Raw genomic sequence first — 21,377 nt, 5'->3', positions numbered from 1 at the left:
TATTGGTCACTTGGTAGAGCAGGCGCGAGGGATCAAATGGCTCCCAACATGTATGTTTGTATTTACTTCACAAATTAGAGGGATTGATAGGAGGTTCTGTGGCAGCAAAAGAGACTCGAGGATGGTATGCTGCCTACCGGATGCCAGGGTCCGTGACGTCTCGGACCGTGTCTTCCGGATTCTTAAGGGGGAGGGGAAACAGTCACAAGTCGTGGTACACATTGGTACCAACGACATAGGTAAGAGAAGGGACGGGGATTTAAAACAGGAATTTCGGGAGCTGGGCTGGAAGCTGAGAGCCAAGACAAAACATGTGGTCATCTCTGGTACGTTACCAGTACCACGTGATAGCGAGTTGAGGAACAGGGAGAGAGTGCAGTTAAACATGTGGTTGCAGGGATGGTGTAGGAGGGAGGGTTTCAGATACGTGGATAATTGGAACACATTCTGGGGAAGGTGGGACCTGTACAAACAGGACGGGGTGCACCTGAACCAGAGGGGCACCAATATCCTAGGAGGGAAATTTGCTACGGCTCTTCAGGGGGGTTTAAACTAATTTGTCAGGGGAGTGGGGAAAGGAGTTGTAGTCCAGAAGTCAGTGTTGAGGGTGGTGATGTACTGGGGAAGGTATCAAGGTCAAGGGTGGGTACCGGTAGACAGGAAGGTGGGTTGAAGTGTGTCTACTTCAATGCAAGGAGCATCCGGAACAAAGTAGATGAACTTGGGACGTGGATTGGTACTTGGGACTACGATGTTGTGGCCATTACGGAGACGTGGGTAGAATAAGGACAGGAATGGTTGTTGGACGTTCCGGGGTATAGATGTTTCAGTAAGTGTAGGGAAGCTGGTAAAAGAGGTGGAGGAGTGGCATTGTTAATCAAGGATAGTTTAACGGCTGCGGAAAGGCACTTCGAGGGGGATCTGCACACTGAGGTAATATGGGCTGAAGTTAGAAATAGGAAAGAGGCGGTCACGTTGTTAGTTGTTTACTATAGGCCCCCAAATAGTAATAGAGATGTGGAGGAAGAAATTGCTAAGCAGATTATGGATATGTGTGGGGGTCACAGGGTAGTTGTCATGGGGGACTTTAACTTTCCAAATATTGATTGGAACCTTTGTAGGTCAAATAGTTCGGATGGGGCAGTTTTTGTGCAGTGTGTGCAGGAGGGTTTCCTGACACAATATGTGGATAGGCCGACAAGAGGTGAGGCCACATTGGATTTGGTACTGGGAAATGAACCGGGCCAAGTGTTAGATTTGGTTGTGGGAGAGCACTTTGGAGATAGTGACCACAATTCGGTGTCTTTTGTAATTGCAATGGAGAGGGATAGGGCCGTACGGCAGGGCAAGGTTTACAATTGGGGGAGAGGTAATTATGATGCGATTAGGCAAGAATTAGGGGGCATAAGATGGGAACAGAAACTGTCAGGGAAAGGCACTAATGAAAAGTGGAACTTTTTCAAGGAACAAATACTGGGTGTCCTTGATAGGTATGTCCCTGTCAGGCAGGGAGGAAATGGCCGAGTGAGGGAACCATGGTTCACGAAAGAGGTGGAATGTCTTGTGAAAAGGAAGAGGGAAGCTTATGTAGGGATGAGGAAACAAGGTTCAGATGGCTCGATTGAGGGTTACAAGTTAGCAAGGAATGAGCTGAAAAAGGGGCTTAGGAGAGCTAGGAGGGGACATGAGAAGTCCTTGGCGGGTCGGATCAAGGAAAACCCCAAGGCTTTTTACTCTTATGTGAGGAATAAAAGAATGACCAGGGTGAGGTTAGGGCCGGTCAAGGACAGTAGTGGGAACTTGTGTATGGAGTCAGTAGAGATAGGCGAGGTGATGAATGAATACTTTTCTTCAGTGTTCACCAAGGAGAGGGGCCATGTTTTTGAGGAAGAGAAGGTGTTACAGGCGAATAGGCTGGAGGAAATACTTGCTCGGAGGGAGGATGTACTGGCAGTTTTGAATAAACTGAAGGTCGGTAAGTCCCCTGAGCCTGATGAAATATATCCTAGGATTCTTTGGGAGGCAAGGGATGAGATTGCAGAGCCTTTGGCTTTGATCTTTGGGTCCTCACTGTCCACGGGGATGGTGCCAGAGGACTGGAGAGTGGCGAATGTTGTTCCTCTGTTTAAGAAAGGGAATAGAAATGACCCTGGTAATTATAGGCTGGTTAGTCTCACTTCGGTGGTTGGTAAATTGATGGAAAAGTTCCTTAGGGATGGGATTTACGACCATTTAGAAAGATGCGGATTAATCCGGGATAGTCAGCACGGATTCGTGAAGGGCAAGTCGTGCCTCACAAATTTGATTGAGTTTTTGAGGAGGTAACTAAGTGTGTTGATGAAGGTAGGGCAGTTGATGTCATATACATAGATTTTAGTAAGGCGTTTGATAAGGTCCCCCATGGTCGGCCTATGATGAGAGTAAGGAGGTGTGGGCTGGAGGGAAAGTTGGCCGATTGATCTTGGTTTCAAATAAAGCTCGGCACAACATCGTGTGCCGAAGGGCCTGTTCTGTGCTGTACTGTTCTATGTTCTATGTTCTATAGTCTTGCTGCTTATATTATCTGGATCTCAAACGACAATTCCACAACTCATAAACAAATGTGCCACTGCAAAATCTTATTTCATACCAAATGTGTTTATACTAAACAAAAATCTGTTTTCTGTGTCTTACAGATAGTGTTAAGAGGGATATTGTGTTTCTTGTTGATGAATCGGACAAAATCAGAGGTGCTTTCTCTTCAATTCAAAGATTCATTTCTAATGTTGTCGACAAGCTTGATGTTGACGGTGGCAAAGTCCGAGTTGGTGTTGCACAGTACAGTGAAGATCCCAGAACAAACTTCCTCTTAAACAATTTTTCAACAAAAGATGAAGTGAAGAAAGCTGTAAGAGGCCTCAGGCCTAAAGGAGGGAGACGAGCCAACACTGGTAAAGCTTTGGATCATGTCAAAAAGAATGTGTTTAATATTTCTGCTGGAAGCAGATTACACGAAGATGTGCCCCAGTTTTTGATCCTAATCACTGCCAGCAAGTCCTCTGATGATGTTAGTAAGGCAGCACTGGCTCTGAAAGAGGCTGGTGTAGCACCTTTCAGTATTGGATCAGGAAACGCAGATGATGATGAACTCCAAGAGATTTCACTGTCCTCGAATTATGTTTTCAAGGTGAATGATCTGCGCAATGTGGAAACAGTTCAACAGCAACTTCAATCACCATTGACAACACTGAATAAAAATCAAATCAAAGAAATCATATCAGATCCTCCTTCAGGTGAGAAACAACATTCTATTTAAAATAAAGACTACAAATATAGATTAAGATATACAATATATTGCCAGATTCTGGGATACATTGCACATAACATTGTTTTGGCATACAATTCGAGAAAACGTCTATTTCCATGCCTCTTCCATTGCTTCTCTGACCAGTAGGAGTTATGTGGGATTTTTTTGTATTCTTGCATATTCAGTCATTGTCTTTTTAAATGCATTTCTCTATGGCTTTGATTGTGTGTTTTGTACACTAATACTCTCAGTTAGGATCAGGCCTTGATATTGCCTTTGCCATTTTTCTGGGGCTTGAAACATGCTATTGCTTGTGTCTTGTAGACTCTGGCAAGATGCAGGTTGCTTGAGGAACCTAGTGCAGGCTGTTAAAACCATAATGCAGGGTTAAAATGAAACTCTGGCCTATTTGAAAATTTTAATTCCTTTCCACACAACTGCACAAGGGCTCCCCCCTCATTTCCAAACCCACCTGGGTCAAACTCAGAAGTGGGTCGTATCATGTTGGGTTCGCACCTCAGTGTCACCTTTTGGGAATTTAAACCTGCACCTGGTAATGGTTTTCCATTTGTCTTTGAACAAAGAACAAAGAACAGTACAGCACAGGAACAGGCCCTTCGGCCTTCCAAGCCTGCACCGATCACATTTACCTATCTAGACTCACCACTTATGAATAAACGGGGAATAGAGGGATATATGTCTCTCAAGATAAGTCTTAAATGTGGCTAATGTAACTGCCTCAACCATCTCACTTGGCAGTGCATTCCAGGCCCCCATCACCCTCTGGGTAAAAAAAACTTCCCCCACACATCTCCACTGAACTATTCCACCCCCTCCACTCCCCCCACCCCCCTGCCCCACCTTATCTTGAACTTGTGCCCCCTTGTATTTGTCATTTCTGCTCTGGGAAAAAGCTTCCAACTATTCACCCTATCTATACCTCTCATAATTTTATAAACTTCTACTCTCAGCTTCGCCTTTCCAGGAAGAACAATCCCAGTTTATTCAATCTCTCCTCACAGCTAATAGGTAACATCCTGGTAAACATTTTCTGTACTCTCTGCAAAGCCTCCATGCCCTTCTGGCAGTGTGGTGACCAGAATTGGACACAGTATTCCAAATATGCCCCAACCAACGTTTTATATAACTGTAACATAATTTGCCAACTTTTATACTCGATGCCATGTCCGATGAAGGCAAGCATGCCATATGCTTTCTTCACCTTTTCCACTTGTGCTGCCACTTTTAAGGGTCTGTGGACCTGAACTCCCAGATCTCTCAGTGTGTCTATGATCGTGATTGTTCTGCCATTTATTTTATAGCTCCCACCTGAATTGGATCTACCAAAATGCATCACTTGGTCCCTATTATGAATTCTATTCCATGATTGCTGCAGCCTTGGGAATTCATGCCCAGTTTCTCCATTCTGGCCCATGAGTACATTTAATTAGATATTCTTACCTTGACAGATTTAGCACATTACGCCAATCATCTTGCCTGATCCGTCAGGAAACCCAGAGAAAGCATGCTGAGACAAAATCTGCTGCAGATTCCAACAGGTTTGCAACCTCCCGTGGGGTTCTGTCAACTTCGCTGGGATTGTCATGTCAAACATTTTTCTTCCCAATGTTTAGTTGGAGAAAATTTCCACTCGTCCAATTTGGAATGTCGGACAAACATGTGACAAATCAGGGGCAATGGAAGAGTTAAGAGAGATGGTTGTAAGATGGAACTAATTGCCACCATTGTATACACGGAAACTAAAAGGGTTTTGGATGATGCCACCAAGAGGTAGCAGATGAGAAGTAGGAAGTGACCAAGGTTAGACCCTTTGGAACTTCCAGAGGTAGCATCGTGGGAATAGAAACCATTGCAAGTGATTCACTGGCTACAATTTGTTACAATTACAATTTCAACACCAAATTCATCAGCCGCACTCACAAGACAGCCCCGAACATCACCCAAGCACAACGTAACGCCATCCACGCTCTCAAGACCAACCGCAACATTGTCATCAAACCAGCAGACAAAGGAGGGGCCTTCGTCATACTGAACAGAACGGATTACTGCAAAGAAGTGTACCAACAACTCAACAACGAGGAACACTACAGACAGTTACCTGCAGATCCGACCAAAGAACACACCCGTCAACTCAACACTCTGATCAAGACCTTTGATCCGGACCTTCAGAACACCCTCCGTGCTCTCATCCCACGTACTCCCCGCGTTGGAGATCTCTACTGCCTCCCGAAGATACACAAGGCAAACACACCCGGCCGTCCCATCGTATCGGGCAATGGGACCCTGTGCGAGAACCTCTCCGGCTATGTCGAGGGCATCCTGAAACCCATTGTACAAAGAACCCCCAGCTTTTGTCGCGACACGACGGACTTCCTACAGAAACTCGGCACACATGGAGCAGTTGAACCAGGAGCACTCCTCGTCACAATGGATGTCTCAGCACTCTACACCAGCATCCCCCATGACGATGGCATTGCTGCAACGGCCTCAGTGCTCAGCGCCAACAACTGCCAGTTTCCAGATGCAATTTTACATCTCATCCGCTTCATCCTGGACCACAATATCTTCACCTTCAACAACCAGTTCTTCATCCAGACACACGGAACAGCCATGGGGACCAAATTTGCACCTCAATATGCTAACATCTTCATGCACAGGTTCGAACAAGACTTCTTCACCGCACGGGACCTTCAACCGATGCTATACACTAGATATATCGATGACATTTTCTTCCTTTGGACTCATGGTGAACAATCACTGAAACAACTCTATGATGACATCAACAAGTTCCATCCCACCATCAGACTCACCATGGACTACTCTCCGGAATCGGTTGCATTCTTGGACACGCGCATCTCCATTAAGGAAGGTCACCTCAGCACCTCACTGTACCGCAAGCCCACGGATAACCTCATGATGCTCCACTTCTCCAGCTTCCACCCTAAACACGTTAAAGAAGCCATCCCCTACGGACAAGCCCTCCGTATACACAGGATCTGCTCGGATGAGGAGGATCGCAACAGACACCTCCAGACGCTGAAAGATGCCCTCATAAGAACAGGATATGGCGCTAGACTCATTGATCAACAGTTCCAACGCGCCACAGCGAAAAACCGCACCGACCTCCTCAGAAGACAAACACGGGACACAGTGGACAGAGTACCCTTCGTTGTCCAGTACTTCCCCGGAGCGGAGAAGCTACGGCATCTCCTCCGGAGCCTTCAACATGTCATTGATGAAGACGAACATCTCGCCAAGGCCATCCCCACACCCCCACTTCTTGCCTTCAAACAACCGCACAACCTCAAACAGACCATTGTCCGCAGCAAACTACCCAGCCTTCAGGAGAACAGTGACCATGACACCACACAACCCTGCCACAGCAACCTCTGCAAGACGTGCCGGATCATCGACACAGATGCCATCATCTCACGTGAGAACACCATCCACCAGGTACACGGTACATACTCTTGCAACTCGGCCAACGTTGTCTACCTGATACGCTGCAAGAAAGGATGTCCCGAGGCATGGTACATTGGGGAAACTATGCAGACGCTGCGACAACGGATGAATGAACACCGCTCGACAATCACCAGGCAAGACTGTTCTCTTCCTGTTGGGGAGCACTTCAGCGGTCACGGGCATTCGGCCTCTGATATTCGGGTAAGCGTTCTCCAAGGCGGCCTTCGCGACACACGACAGCGCAGAGTCGCTGAGCAGAAACTGATAGCCAAGTTCCGCACACACAAGGACGGCCTCAACCGGGATATTGGGTTTATGTCACACTATTTGTAACTCCCACAGTTGCGTGGACCTGCAGAGTTTCACTGGCTGTCTTGTCTGGAGACAATACACATCTTTTTAGCCTGTCTTGATGCTCTCTCCACTCCCATTGTTTTGTTTCTTAAAGACTGGATTAGTTGTAAGTATTCGCATTCCAACCATTATTCATGTAAATTGAGTCTGTGTCTTTATAAGTTCTGTTTGTGAACAGAATTCCCACTCACCTGAAGAAGGGGCTTAGAGCCTCGAAAGCTTGTGTGGCTTTTGCTACCAAATAAACCTGTTGGACTTTAACCTGGTGTTGTTAAACTTCTTACTGTGTTTACCCCAGTCCAACGCCGGCATCTCCACATTACAATTTGTTGGGCAAGAATGGATTCTAGTGAGAGCAACTCAGTCCAGCTGGACTGTAGAGAAGATGGACAAGGATGATGATATACTATCAATTGTGCCAAAGGTTGCAGCCAGGTTCAGAGGATGAGGAAAAATAGTTTATCAAGGCCACAAATTTGTAGAATATCATTTGTAACTTTGCTGTATTGTTGTTGACCTTTATATGGTTTTATCGACCTGTCCTTGCAATAATAATATATGTGCATTCTGAGAGCTCTCTGTTTCTCCATGTTTCCATGCAGTTTATACTTCCATTCCCTGCATCTTTTAGAATTAATGACTTCATACCTGTAGACACTAACTTGTATCTGGCACCTGTTGGTCTATTCCATTAATCTGTTTGTCATCCTGAGGTCTTTTACAGTCTTCTTCACTGTGTAAGGCATTCTAACTTCTGTGCTTTGATGTCATGCTCCTTTGAGACAAATCCAAATCAAGTATAATTCATGATAAGGAAAGTTGATCAAATATTAACTCCTAGATCGCTATAGTAAAGCACTGTCAAGGTAATGAATGATCAAATGCTGTTCATTTCCATTCCCTATTTGAATTGAGCAATATCCATGAACCCTAATATTGTGTTTCCTGCCTATCAGCCATCTTTCTATCAATGTTGTTATGTTTCCTTCTATAACGGATGCTGCATTTTTGTAACCAACTCCTCTGAGATCTCACAAAATGTTTTCTGAAAATCCTTGTGCCTGATAAGACTACTGCTTTATTTTTCTAAAGACCTATTGTTACATTGACAATTCTCAAATCTAAGAACTATTGAACAGATTATGGTCAGAGCATTTACTATCAACCTTTCTGACTTTCTTCAACACCTAAGGATATGGTTGTAGGTAAATAATACCTCTGAGACTAGTCGTGAGTCAAAGTACAGTGGTTTATTTTCACAAGCTTGTGGGAGAAGTCCGATTCCTAACACGGTCTCCTGACTTCTCGCCGAATATAGGTTAAGAGCAAATATTTATACATATATTTTCGCCCCTGGTCACGTCTGCATTTTCTCACGATTATTGCTGCCTCAGCGATTCCATCCTTCGTGTAGTCTGTGTAGTCGGGGCCATCTCAAGGCTGTCTGTTTTGTCGCCTCTATGTGGACACCCGTGGTTTGTTTATCCAGCATACAAGATTATAAATTTGCATAAACAAGTTAACTGAAATACAGGGGCCTATATAACAATTTATATTGGTAAGGATGAATGGTATATATTGAATATATATGAATCTATTATTATACGATCACAGAAGGCATACATGTCAGCTCCACCATGTTAAACAAAGGTACGTAATATAAAAGGACACAAAATGGATTCTAGCTGGGTTAGCCACATTCCTGAACACAATTAGCTGGGAAAATCATGAGCTTGCATAAAGCAGCAAGGACAGCTGCTTCTCTTATCTGTTCTTGGATACACGAAAACAAGTTCTACAGACACGAAAACAAGTTCTACAATGCCTATTACAAATCTCTAATTATTACAAAGTTCATTAACCCATTCCCGTCTTCATTCCCCACCTTTTGGTCGGGCCAGGTCCAAACATGGCCCCATGACCAACTTAGAACCAAATGTTATCAGCGAATGGGCCTAGCTCCTTTGTCAGGAGGTCTGCCCCCTCTGCCTGTACACTTGCGCCCGGCATAATCCGCACTGTTACCATTTTACAACAGGCGTTCAATAATGCCATACAAGCACAGCAAGCAATTACAACTACAATTAATACAATCAATCCATGCATCGGGTATGCACCCACGACCCGAACCATTTCCCCAGCCATCCGGAGGTTAAACCAAGGTGCAAAGCACTGTATCCACTGCCTGTAACAAACACTCCATAAGAACAAACAGGCTTCAACAGCTCCTGCTCTCAATTGCACTATCGTAAACTTTCAACTGGCGGAAAGTAATTTATTAAACTCGCACACAGAGAAGTAATTCACTTTAATCTGCTATACCCTATTCCACCACATGAGGCTCTCGATCGCACAATTACATCCTCTCTCTCTCTCTCTCTCTCTCGCTCTGTGCCATACAGAGTCTTACAGCCTGCTTGTTTCTTTTAACACTTTACTCCCCTCTTTGGTCTATCACACTTCAGACCAACCAATTTAACCTGGTTTGAGTCCCTTCTGTCTTTGCGGCGGCACTGGGTCTATTCCACCAATCCGCCTCCTCCTGTTCACCCGTATCGGTATTTTGGAACAACATTGGCAAGCCAGATACCTCTGGTTTTTTATCTTTCCTTTGTTTGGCTTGCCGTTCTAATCCTTTTTCTCAGTCTCGTCTTTCCTTTGCAGTCTCTCTTGTTCTGCTCTATCTCTTTTGTCCTTCTCATATTTCTCACATTCCCACTTGAACATTTCCCAAGTTTTAGGGTTCCCTCATTATCACATTCACTGATCCCTCTTCTATGTGCATTATTTCCCTCTTAACTGTTTTGTTGTGGTAATTCTGCTCCAGTTAGTGGGAGCATTCCCTAATACCCTCTGAATCTCTGCTTTAAACTGGGTGAAGGGTGCCTGTTGGGCATCTATCTCCGATGTTAGGGTGACTACATTTGTCCACCATCCCCCACTATAACCCTGTGCTGGAGGAGTGACAGGTCCACCTGCTACCTGCCTCCACTTATCCGCTGGACAGGCTGCCCTGACCAGCTGGTGTACGTCTCTCAGGTGTAATTGGTGTCCTACCCAGATTGTATCTAATTCTTCCCAGAATTTAGTGTTTGTGCTTCTAGGTTGTAATTTACCCAGGGAAGCCATTATTGGCTGCACATCTGTTCCCCCTCGGGTTACTGGTGTTAAGTTGTGTTCTAGAGCTTCCCACTCCTCTGGAGGAGCGGTTGGTCCCTGTTGTGTGGACTCATTAGGAGGTAGAGGAACAGTTTCCCCTCTCCATTCCTTTTCTTCTAACACATGGTTTTGTTTCTCCAGTTCCCTTACTCTGGATTCTAACTCTCTAATCTTTTCTTTATCTTCACTCCACCTTTTAGTAGAGGCGACTACTTCTCAATTAGTCCAGCTAACTGATGTATTAACAATACTTCTTTCTTCTTTGTCTTGTTTCTCTTAATTAGACAGGCGTCTTCTGTCCGTTAATTCCTTTTACATAGATCATTTTATTCGTTATGGGTAAGGGTAGGTCAGTGATAGATATAGCCGTGTCCAGCAGCATTTCACATTGTCAGCCCCCTACTAGTGCAGACACGTAGATTCTACCCGCCTTCTTACCCAAACCCGAGGGGGCTGCCCCTCGTCACTTTGCCCCCTACTGTGGTGGCGGAGGAAGTCCGCGTTTGTTCCAACAGGTGGCCTCTGTGTGGCTCCCCTTATTACAAAATTGGCAGGTAGGCACCTTTCTTTCTACCCCCGTTCGGAGCGCTACAGCCTCTGGCAGAGTGACCCAGTTTCCCACAATTGTAGAACGCACCCTTTGGTTTAGCTCCTCCACTGTTTGCACTAACATTTTCCTGTTTTATTCGTGGGTTTGGTTTCTCATCTGGTCCGTCTCTAATTCCAGATGCCCATTCTACTAATTCATCATAGTTCTGGGTATTGAGAACTCCCATTTCAAGGATTTTTTGATGAGCTGGCGACAGCCCGTCTTTAATGTTGTGGAGGGGCTGGCCACGATGGGGTGTAGTTTCAGCTGTGCTGTATAATTAAAACATTAAAGTAAACAACAACAAACATCCGCGCAACCACTTTGTTAAACACACACAGGCACACATGGAAGCTTCCAACATTTTAATTTTTGCTTTGTCATCAGCCCATTTCGTACCCGAGACTGAGACCTGTTCAGTTAATCCGACCAATTGGTGAACTAAGAGAACTCCAATTTTCTTAGTTCTGTCTTTCTTTTCCTTTTCGATCCATTTTCATTGTTGGTCTAGCGGGTGGGATGGACCCCTCCCCCCTTTTATCATCTGTTTAATGAATTTGTCCCTCTTAGTCATATATTCGTTTATCAGGGATCCCGGATCCCCACTGCCCTTGTCCCGCCATAACATCGATAAGGTTATACTCACCCCCTGGAGTCTTCTATTCTCCCTTCTCGCTCTCCCCCTCCTAGGTTACTTATCCGAGTCCGGCAACACCGGTCTTGGGGTTTGATCAGAACCCCCCGGTGTCCCGCTTACACCATTAAGCCGGCTTTTACATGAAGGCTTTTCCTTCAACTCCGGCGATTACTCAGGCAGTCTCTTTCTCACTCACGTCTGAACATCACACCTCAGGCAACCTTTTTCCAGACTCTAACACCCATTTCAATTTCCTGACCATCGCGTGGGGGATTTCCCCTCTTAACAATCGGTCTAAGGCTGCGTGTTAAGTCAATTGCCTCCTTGTCCGTATGTGCTCAGTTCAGACGTCTTTCACTCTTGCACTCTCTCATCACAGATGATCACCTACTGTAGTTTGACCCACTCTACTAAGTTCGGTATTCTATTCCGGTATCCCGGTCGTGGCCATTCGACCGATCCCGTAAACAGATCCTGGGTTTCGGCACCAATTTGTTGTAGGTAAATAATACCTCTGAGACTAGTCGTGAGTCAAAGTACAGTGGTTTATTTTCACAAGCTTGTGGGAGAAGTCCGATTCCTAACACGGTCTCCAGACCTCTCGCCGAATATAGGTTAAGAGCAAATATTTATACATATATTTTCGCCCCTGGTCACGTCCGCATTTTCTCACGATTATTGCTGCTTCAGCGATCCCATCCTTCGTGTAGTCTGTGTAGTCGTGGCCATCTCAAGGCTGTCTGTTTTGTCGCCTCTATGTGGACACTGCGGTTTGTTTATCCAGCATACAAGATTATAAGTTTGCATAAACAAGTTAACTGAAATACAGGGGCCTATATAACAATTTATATTGGTAAGGATGAATGGTATATATTGAATATATATGAATCTATTATTATACGATCACAGAAGGCATACATGTCAGCTCCACCATGTTAAACAAAGGTACATAATGTAAAAGGACACAAAATGGATTCTAGCTGGGCTAGCCACATTCCTGAACACAATTAGCTGGGAAAATCATGAGCTTGTATACAGCAGTAAGGACAGCTGCTTCTCTTATCTGTTCTTGGATACACGAAAACAAGTTCTACAGACACGAAAACAAGTTCTACAATGCATGTTACAAATCTCTAAGTATTACAAAGTTCATTAACCCATTCCCGTCTTGAGGATACAAGAATCTTAATGACTTATCTGCAGAGTTCTGCCTATTCCTTCAGAACCAATTCATTTTCTAAAGTTCTCTCCAGCAGTCTTCCCTCTAATAATATTATTACCACAAGTCCCCTAAAGATCCACTTTTATGTCCTTCTTAGCCCATTCCAAATACTGCTCCTTAATGGCATTGTCTGCAGACATCAGATCAGTTTCAACATACCTGAAAAGCCCAGTTCTATGGGAAAATTTTCCTGTCCTGCCAGCCACAGGAATCGTAGCAGGCAGGGGGTGGACCATGCAAATGTCTGTTGACCTTGGGTGGGATTTTCTGGTTTTGGGGTGAGTGCGGCCGGAAAGTCCCCGCCATATGTTTCCATCACCACCTCTCCGTCATCCACTGACACAATGCTGCCAGACTACTTATCTGGCATCCAGTCTTAGATGAGCCACAATTCCTTTGAAACTCAAGTCTCTCACTTCACTTTTACCATTGACTTCATGTCCTTCACTAGCCACCGACTTCATCTGACCTTAGTGATACATCCCAGTGAGGAAGAATGATTCTAAGAAGGGGATAAATCAACCATAGTTAACCAAGAAAGTAAAGAATAGTATTAAGCTGAAAGAAAAACATGCAATGACAAAAACAGGCAAGGATTAGTGGTAAGACAGAGGATTGGGAAAGTTTTAAAAACCAACAAAAGATGACCAAAATATTAAAAAAGAGGGAGAAAATAAACCATGAAGGTAAAGTAGCAAGTAATATAAAAATGGACAGTGAGAGCGTATTTAAAAAGAAAGAGAGGGACCAAAGTGAACATAGACTCCTTAGAAAATGAGACTGGGGAAATAATGAGGAACCAAGAAATGGCAGAGGAGTTAAATAAATACTTTGCGTCAGTCTTCATGATGGAAGACACTTATAGCATTCCAAAAATACTAATGTATTTGGATTTCCAAAAGCGTTCGATAAGGTACCACACAAAAGGCTACTTAATAAGATAAGACCCCATGGTATTGCATATTAGCATGGATAGAAGATTGACTAACTAAGGGAAGACGGTGAGTTAGGATAAAAGGGGCATTTTCAGGATGGCAACTTGTGACCAGTGGAGTGCCACAGGAGCCACATTTACAATGTATATTAATGACTTGGATGAGGGAAGTGAATGAACTATTGCCAAGTTTGCAGATGGCAAAAATAAATGGGAAGGCAAGTGGTGAGGATGACACAAAGGGATACACAGATGACACACAGAGGGATATAGACAGATTAAGAGAGTGGACAAAGGCTTGGCAGATAGAACGCAATGTAGTAAAGTGTGAAGTTATGTACTTTAGTAGGAAGAATAAAGAAGCTGAATATTATTTAAATGGAGAAAGACTGCAGAAAGCTGCAGCTAAGAGAGATCTGAGGATCTTTGTGTATAAATCGCAAAATGCTAGCATGCAGGTTCAGCATGTAAAAGGGAAGGGAAATGGAATGGCGGACTTTATTCAAAGAGAATGGAGTATAAAAATAGGGATGTCTTGCTAAAACTATACAAGGCACTAATTAGACCACACCTGAAATACTGTTAACAGTTTTGGTTCCCTTATCTAGGGAAAGATATACTGGCATTGGAGGCAGTCCAGAGAGGGTTCACAATGTTGATCCTGGGTATGGAGGGATTTTCTTGTGAGGAGAGGTTGGGTGGGTTGGGCCTGTACTCACTGGAATTTAGAAGAATTACAGGCGACCTTATTGAGACATATAGGATTCTCGGGACTTGATAGGGTAGATCCTGAGAGGTTGTTTCCCTTTGTGGGAAGAGTCTAGGACCAATGGGCATAATCTCAAAGTAAGGGGTCACCCATTTAACACAGCAATAAAGAGGAATTTCTTCTCTCAGGGTAGTCAATCTGTGGAATTCTTTACTGTAGAGTGCAGTCGAGGCTGGGTCGTTAAGTATGTTCAAAGAGACAGATTTTTAATCATTAAGGAAATTAAAAGTTATGGGGATAAGGTGGGAAAATGGAGTTGAGGATTATCACATTAGATCAGTCATTGCCTCATTGAATTGCGGAGCAGACTCAATGGGCCAACCTACCCGGATTAAACGGGATAGATTCAGAAAGAATGCTCCCGATCGTGGGGTGTGTCCACAACTAGGACACAACTAGTTTGAGGATAAGGGGTAAACATTTTAGAACTGAGGTGAGAAGAAATTTCTTCACCAGAGGGTGGTGAATATGTGGAATTCACTACCACAGAAAATAGTTAAGATCAAAACATTGGATGATTTCAAGAATAAATTAGATATAGCTCTTTGGGCTAAAAGGATCAAGAGGTATGGGGTGAAGGGGGGATCAGGATATTGAATTTGATGATCAGCCATGATCATAATGAATGGCAAAGAAGGCTCGAAGGGCCGAATGGCCTCCTGATTTCATGTCATATAGTCTTATGATTAGTGCCTCAAACAGAGCTTCCAATCCCAAATCCTGTCCATGGGACTACTGTAATGTCGCCTGCTCCTGGCTCCATGCCTTTTATATTTCAGGGCACTGCTGTTGAGAGTTCCATTATTCGTCTGCAGCTCCTTCTCTGCCCCAACCATAAACTTGAATAGATCTGAAATTCTGCCTCCAATATCCAATCCTGCACCAAGTCATGCACACTGATCACTCACCTAGGCTGACCAATATTGGTTCCTTGTCACCCAGCTCCTTCGTTTAAAATCACTATCAACTCAGGCCGACTTAAAGGTGCCTTTGGGATCTTTGTGCTGTTTTCTTCCTTGATATGATATTAGTATTGAGGAGAGTTCACCTTTTCTTGAAGTTTATTTTAGAGCTTTTAATCAGCACCAGGTGGAATGCTGAGCCAGATTTGATCAATTGTTATGGATTAATCAATTGCAGAACAAGTCATTCAGAATGTCCCATTGTATAGCGGGATATGGGTTTCATACTGACCTACATCAGGAACTGCGCCCTCTGCAATTGTGGTGTCACCATATACAGTCAATTAAATGTTGGGCCAAATCTTCCAGTCTCTGGATCTTGGGAGACATGGGCTGGAACTTTCCAGCTGTTCATGCCAGTGGGATCTTCCAGTTCAGTTGTCAGTGCACACCCCGCCATGGGTTTCCCAGTGAGGGAAATGGGAAATCTCTTTGACCATGGCAGGACCAGTAGATCCCGCTGCTGACCAAATGCAGCCTGCCTTTGGTCAAAACCAAAGCGATGCAAAGTTCATAATTCCCAAGAAATATTCGCTTAGGCCCATTCTCCCAGTTTCTGGGTAGCGGGAGGCATGAAGAGACCTTGGGAGTGGCTGGGGGGCTTGAGTGGTATGTTTGGGGCGTGGCGAGTGTTTGGAGGGTGAAGGGGGTGTGAGGAGTGAGGGGCTGGAGGGTTTTAGTGTTTTTCTTTCACTGGGACTATGTCTCATGATACTGACATCTGTGTGGCTGCTTTCTGGACTTCTCGGGTTAACTGGCCTCATTCCAGCTCACAGTCGCCCTCAACACTGAAAATCCTGCCATGGCGGGCACTCTCTCTTGAGGCAGGTAGGCCAGGTTGAGAATTTTCTGTGCTCCCCCGCCCGCCTCAAGAATAAAATTCCAGGCCAGATTAGGAAAGATAGAGAAAAGAAATGGGATGGCAATATAGATTAAGGGTAATATTAGTGCTGGGGAGAGAGGGATCAAGGGCAGAATCTATTTGGTTCAAGGAAAGAAACAATCAAGGTGCCACAACATTACTGAATGTTTTCTATGGGCCACCGACTAACGGGAAAGGTGTAGGGGAACAGATTTGCATAGAAATTACAGATAGCTGCAGTAACTATCATGATAATGGGGTCTTTAATTCTACATATATCAGATAGCAATAGTGTAAAGGACAGAGAGTTTCCAAAGTGGAATCAAGAAAATTTTCTTGATCCCCTCCAAGTCACTCACCATCCTGACTTGGAAATATGTTGTCATTCCTTCACTGACACTGGATCAAAATCCTGGAAATTCCCCCCTATGTACTGTGAGTGTACCTACACCTCAGAAACTGCAGTGGTTCTAGAAGGCAGCTCACCACCACCTTCCCAGAGAAACTTGGGATGGGCAAAAAAATGTTGGCCCAGCCAGCGACGCCCACATCCTGCAAATGAATATATTAAAAAAGTATGTTTCCAACCCAATGAGGAAGACAGCATTGTTAGATCTAATTCTGGGGAATGAGGTAGATCAAGTGGATCAATTGTCAACGAGGTGACATTTAGGAAACAGTGGTTATAATGTCATACGGTTTAAATTACCTATGGAAAAGAACAAGGACCAATCTAGTGTAATTAGAAAGGGCTAATTTTTCTGGGTTGAGGATAGATCGAGCCCAAGTAACTGTAGTCTGGACCTATAGATAATGGTGTTAGAGGCTCCAAGTGTCTTTCCATAACATGCTGTCTCGGAATATCTCCTATTTTTACCACCTACTTTGGCCCCACAATGCCTCCTAGTTTTTAAGTTCCCAGCCTCAAATCTATGTGAATTTTGTGAAAATTATGAGTAAACCTTATGTAATTTTCAGATGTTGTATGGTATGAACTAATTGAAAAATAAAATTGTTTTACATCTCCAGATCCAAATCCAGATCCTTTCAAGAAAGACATTGTGTTCCTGATCGATGGATCCAACAGTGTTGGAGCTCAACATTTTGCCCACATTCGCGATTTTGTCTTGAATGTAATTAGTCGTCTTGATATTAGACCCAACAAAGTTCGTGTTGGTCTGGCACAATACAGCAACACTGGAAAAACAGAGTTTTTATTGAAGCTTCATTCAAACAAAGGCAGTCTTCAAGATGCCATCAGACGAATTAGACCGAAAGGTGGGGCCTTACTTAACACTGGCAAAGGCTTGGACTTTGTCTTGAAAAATCACTTCACAAGATCAGCCGGAAGCAGGCAGCATCAAGGAGTTCCCCAGTATCTGGTAGTCATTAATGGAGACAAGTCCAAAGATGATATCAGTCCTTATTTAGGCTCCTTGAGAAATTCGGGAATTTATGTTTTAGGCGTAGGAGCAAGGAACGCAGACAGGGATGAACTTGAACGAATCACAACTGTTCCTTATGCTACTTACAAGGTGAATAACTTCCAAGATCTTAAAGGTGTGCAAGAGAAATTAATGACCCGTTTGCTGATGGAAGATCCTACAACCTATGTACCTGAACGAGAGGACCCGACTCAAGGTGTGTATCTAAAGCTAAGAGTCATTATTCTCAATATCAGTGGATGAGGCTGAATGCATATCCATGACTTTCTGTTGTCTGCTTTTTAGAAATTCTGGCATTAACCCATTCCCAATGGGTTAACCTTCAACAAAGAATCAGGTGAAGAATGTTATGCATTGCTTGTCATATAACGTATCGAATTGTGAAATTGAGGCTCCAGTTTCCATGGTTCTGCTGCTTTATTAAAAGGATCAATATTTCCTTTTTTCTATAAAAAGCAGTTTTGTTTTACACAGGAGGGGAAAGAGTAAGATTTATGTCATGACAACTTAATACTTACATCTGCAATAATAAATTTTATACAGTTGAAGTTATGGAACTATTTTTTATCAGTCTTTTCATTATGGTTTTCGAATTTATTAAAAGTTAACATTTTTTGCCAAATTTATGTGGAGGAGAGGAAGGGCGGAGTTTTCCCGTTCTGCCCACCATCATTGTAGCAGACGGGACACAGAACATGCAAATGTCTGTTGACCTCGGGCGGGATTTTAAGTGTGGCCGGAAAATCCTGCCCAAAGAGTTGAACGAAATAATTTTGGGGTTTTGAAAAAGAATGAGCCAGATCAAGAAATGATGTGATAGGAGTGGCATAGTGGTTAGCACTGCTGCCTCACAGCGCCCGGGACCCAGGTTCGATTCCTGGTTTGGGTCACTGTCAATATGGAGTTTGCACATTCTTCCCATGTCTACGTGGGTTTCCTCTGGGTGCTCGAGTTTCCTCCCACAGTCCAAAGATGTGCGGATTAGGTGGATTGGCTATGCTAAATTGTCCCTTAGTATCAGGGGGACTAGCTAGGGTAAATGCATGAGGTTATGGGGATAGGGCCTGGATGGAATTGTGGTCGGTGCAGACTCGGGCTGAATGGCCTCCTTCTTCACTGTAGGATTCTGTGATTCTATGATTCAGTCTGAATTTCATGATAGCTAGGATGAGGACAAAGGAAGAAAAATGTAAGTTAATAGGTTTGGAAGAATAGAATAGGAAAACTACAATGAACATTAAACATTGGGCTGAATTTTCATTTGTGGATCCTGATCCTGGTATGTTGAATCCTTCATAGCGAGAGGATTCGAATACAGGAGTAAGGATGTCTTGATGCAGTTATACAGGGCCTTGGTGAGACCACACCTGGAATATTGTGTGCAGTTTTGGTCTCCTTATCTGAGGAAGGATGTTCTTGCTCTAGAGGGAGTGCAGAGAAGGTTTACCAGACTGATTTCTGGGATGGCAGGAGTGGCGTATGAGGAAAGATTGAGTCGGTTAGGATTGTATTCGCTGGAGTTCGAAAGAATGAAGGAGGAATCTCATAGAAAGCTATAAAATTCTAACAGGACTAGACAGAGTAGATGCAAGAAGGATGGTCTTGATGGTGGGGGTGTCCAGAACCAGAGGTTACATTCTGAGGATATAGGGTAGACCATTTAGGATAGAGATGAGATATTTCTTCACCCAGAGAGGGGTCAGCCTGTGGAATTTGCTGCCATAGAAAGTAAACATTGAAAATAGATGCAGAAGTAGGCCATTCAGCCCTTTGAGCCTGCACCACCATTCATAGAGTCATAGAGGTTTACAGCATGGAAACAGGCCCTTCAGCCCAACTTGTCCATGCCGCCTTTTTTTTAAACCCTTAAGCTAATCCCAGTTGCTCGCATTTGGCCCATATCCCTCTATACTCATCTTATCCACGTAACTATCTAAATGCTTTTTAAAAGACAAAATTGTACCCGCCTCTACTACTACCTCTGGCAGCTTGTTCCAGACACTCACCACCCTCTGTGTGAAATAATTGCCCCTCTGGACACTTTTGTATCTCTTCCCTCTCACCTTAAACCTATGCCCTCTAGTTTTAGACTCCCCTACCTTTGGGAAAAGATATTGACTAGCTGATCTATGCCCCTCATTATTTTATAGACCTCTATAAGATCGCCCCTCAGCCTCCTACGCTCCAGAGAAAAAAGTCCCAGTCTATCCAGCCTCTCCTTATAACCCAAACCAGTAAATCTTTTCTGCACTCTTTCTAGTTTAATAATATCCTTTCCATAATAGGGTGACCAGAACTGCACACAGTATTCCAAGTGTGGCCTTACCAATGTCTTGCACAACTTCAACAAAACGTCCCAATTCCTGTATTCAATGTTCTGACCGATGAAACCAAGCATGCCGAATGCCTTCTTCACCATTCTGTCCACCTGTGACTCCACTTTCAAGGAGCTATGAGCATGTACCCCTAGATCTCTTTGTTCTGTAACTCTCCCCAACTCCCTACCCTTAACTGAGTAAGTCCTGCCCTGGTTCAATATACCAAAATGCATCACCTCGCATTTGTCTAAATTAAACTCCATCTGCCATTCGTCAGCCACTGGCCCAATTGATCAAGATCCCGTTGCAATCCGAGATAACTTTCTTCACTGTCCACTATGCCACCAATCTTGGTGTCACCTGCAAATTTACTAACCATGCCTCCAATATTCTCATCCAAATCATTAATATATATGACAAATGACAAATAACAGTGGACCCAGCACCAATCTCTGAGGCACACCGCTGGTCACAGGCCTCCAGTTTGAAAAACAATCCTCTACAACCACCCTCTGGCTTCTGTGAAGAAGCCAATTTTGTATCCATTTAGCTACCTCACCCTGGATCCCGTGAAATTTAACCTTATGCTGCAACCTACCATGCGGTACCTTGTCAAAGGCCTTGCTAAAGTCCATGTAGACAACATCAACTGATCAAAAGATTCAATATGATCTTGGCTGATCATGCATTTTCAATGTCCCACTCCCACTTTCTCTCCATACCTCTTGATCCCTTTAGCCGCAAGGGCCACGTCCAGGACCCTCTTAAACATACCTAATGAAGTGGCCCCAACAGCTTTCTGTGGTAGAGAATTCCACAGGTTCACAATTCTGAGTGAAGAAGTTCTTCCTCATCTCAGTCCTGAATGGCTTACACCTTATTCTTAGACTGTGACCTCAGTTCTGGCTCAAGGTAGTTGAGGCCAAAACATAATGGGCGGGGTTTTATGGTCTCACTTGTCTGAAACCATAAAATTCCACCCAAGGTCAATGGACCTTCCCATTGTCCACCCCTCACCTCCTCTGATTCCCGTGGCGGGCGGGGTGGTAAAATTCCGTAGTATATGTTTTCAAAAAGCAGTTAGATATAGCTCTTGAGGCGAAGGGGATCAAAGGATATGGGGGAAGGCAGAGTCAGGCTATTGAGTTGGATGATCAGCCATGATCAGAATGAATGGCAGAGCAGGATCAAAGGGCCAAATGGCCTCCTCCTGCTCCTTTTTTCTATGTTTCTGTGTTTCTGCTGATGGGAGGAAATGTGAGCCAGAAACCCACTCACACAACATTCAGTATCTGCCTCCAGGAGTCCCATCCAATTAAGGACACAGAGTGGACTTTGAAAGCTGGAAGGCCTGTTG

The 21,377-nt window shown here is 44.1% G+C and overlaps 1 protein-coding gene across 5 annotated transcripts in view; it reads left to right on the top strand.

Annotated features, from left to right (window-relative positions):
• LOC144503789 (collagen alpha-3(VI) chain-like) overlaps positions 1–21,377 on the top strand; it is a 342,857-nt gene that overhangs the window by 197,320 nt on the left and 124,160 nt on the right. For all 5 annotated transcript variants that reach the window (XM_078228671.1, XM_078228670.1, XM_078228673.1 and 2 more), the window contains 2 exons: positions 2,676–3,272; positions 17,287–17,898. In XM_078228671.1, coding sequence (XP_078084797.1) covers positions 2,676–3,272; positions 17,287–17,898 — 1,209 coding nt within the window. The remainder of the gene's footprint in view (positions 1–2,675; positions 3,273–17,286; positions 17,899–21,377) is intronic.

The sequence above is a fragment of the Mustelus asterias genome, chromosome 14 (assembly GCF_964213995.1).
Source record: "Mustelus asterias chromosome 14, sMusAst1.hap1.1, whole genome shotgun sequence".
Taxonomy (NCBI): domain Eukaryota; kingdom Metazoa; phylum Chordata; class Chondrichthyes; order Carcharhiniformes; family Triakidae; genus Mustelus; species Mustelus asterias.
This window is presented reverse-complemented; position numbering and strand designations above follow the sequence as displayed.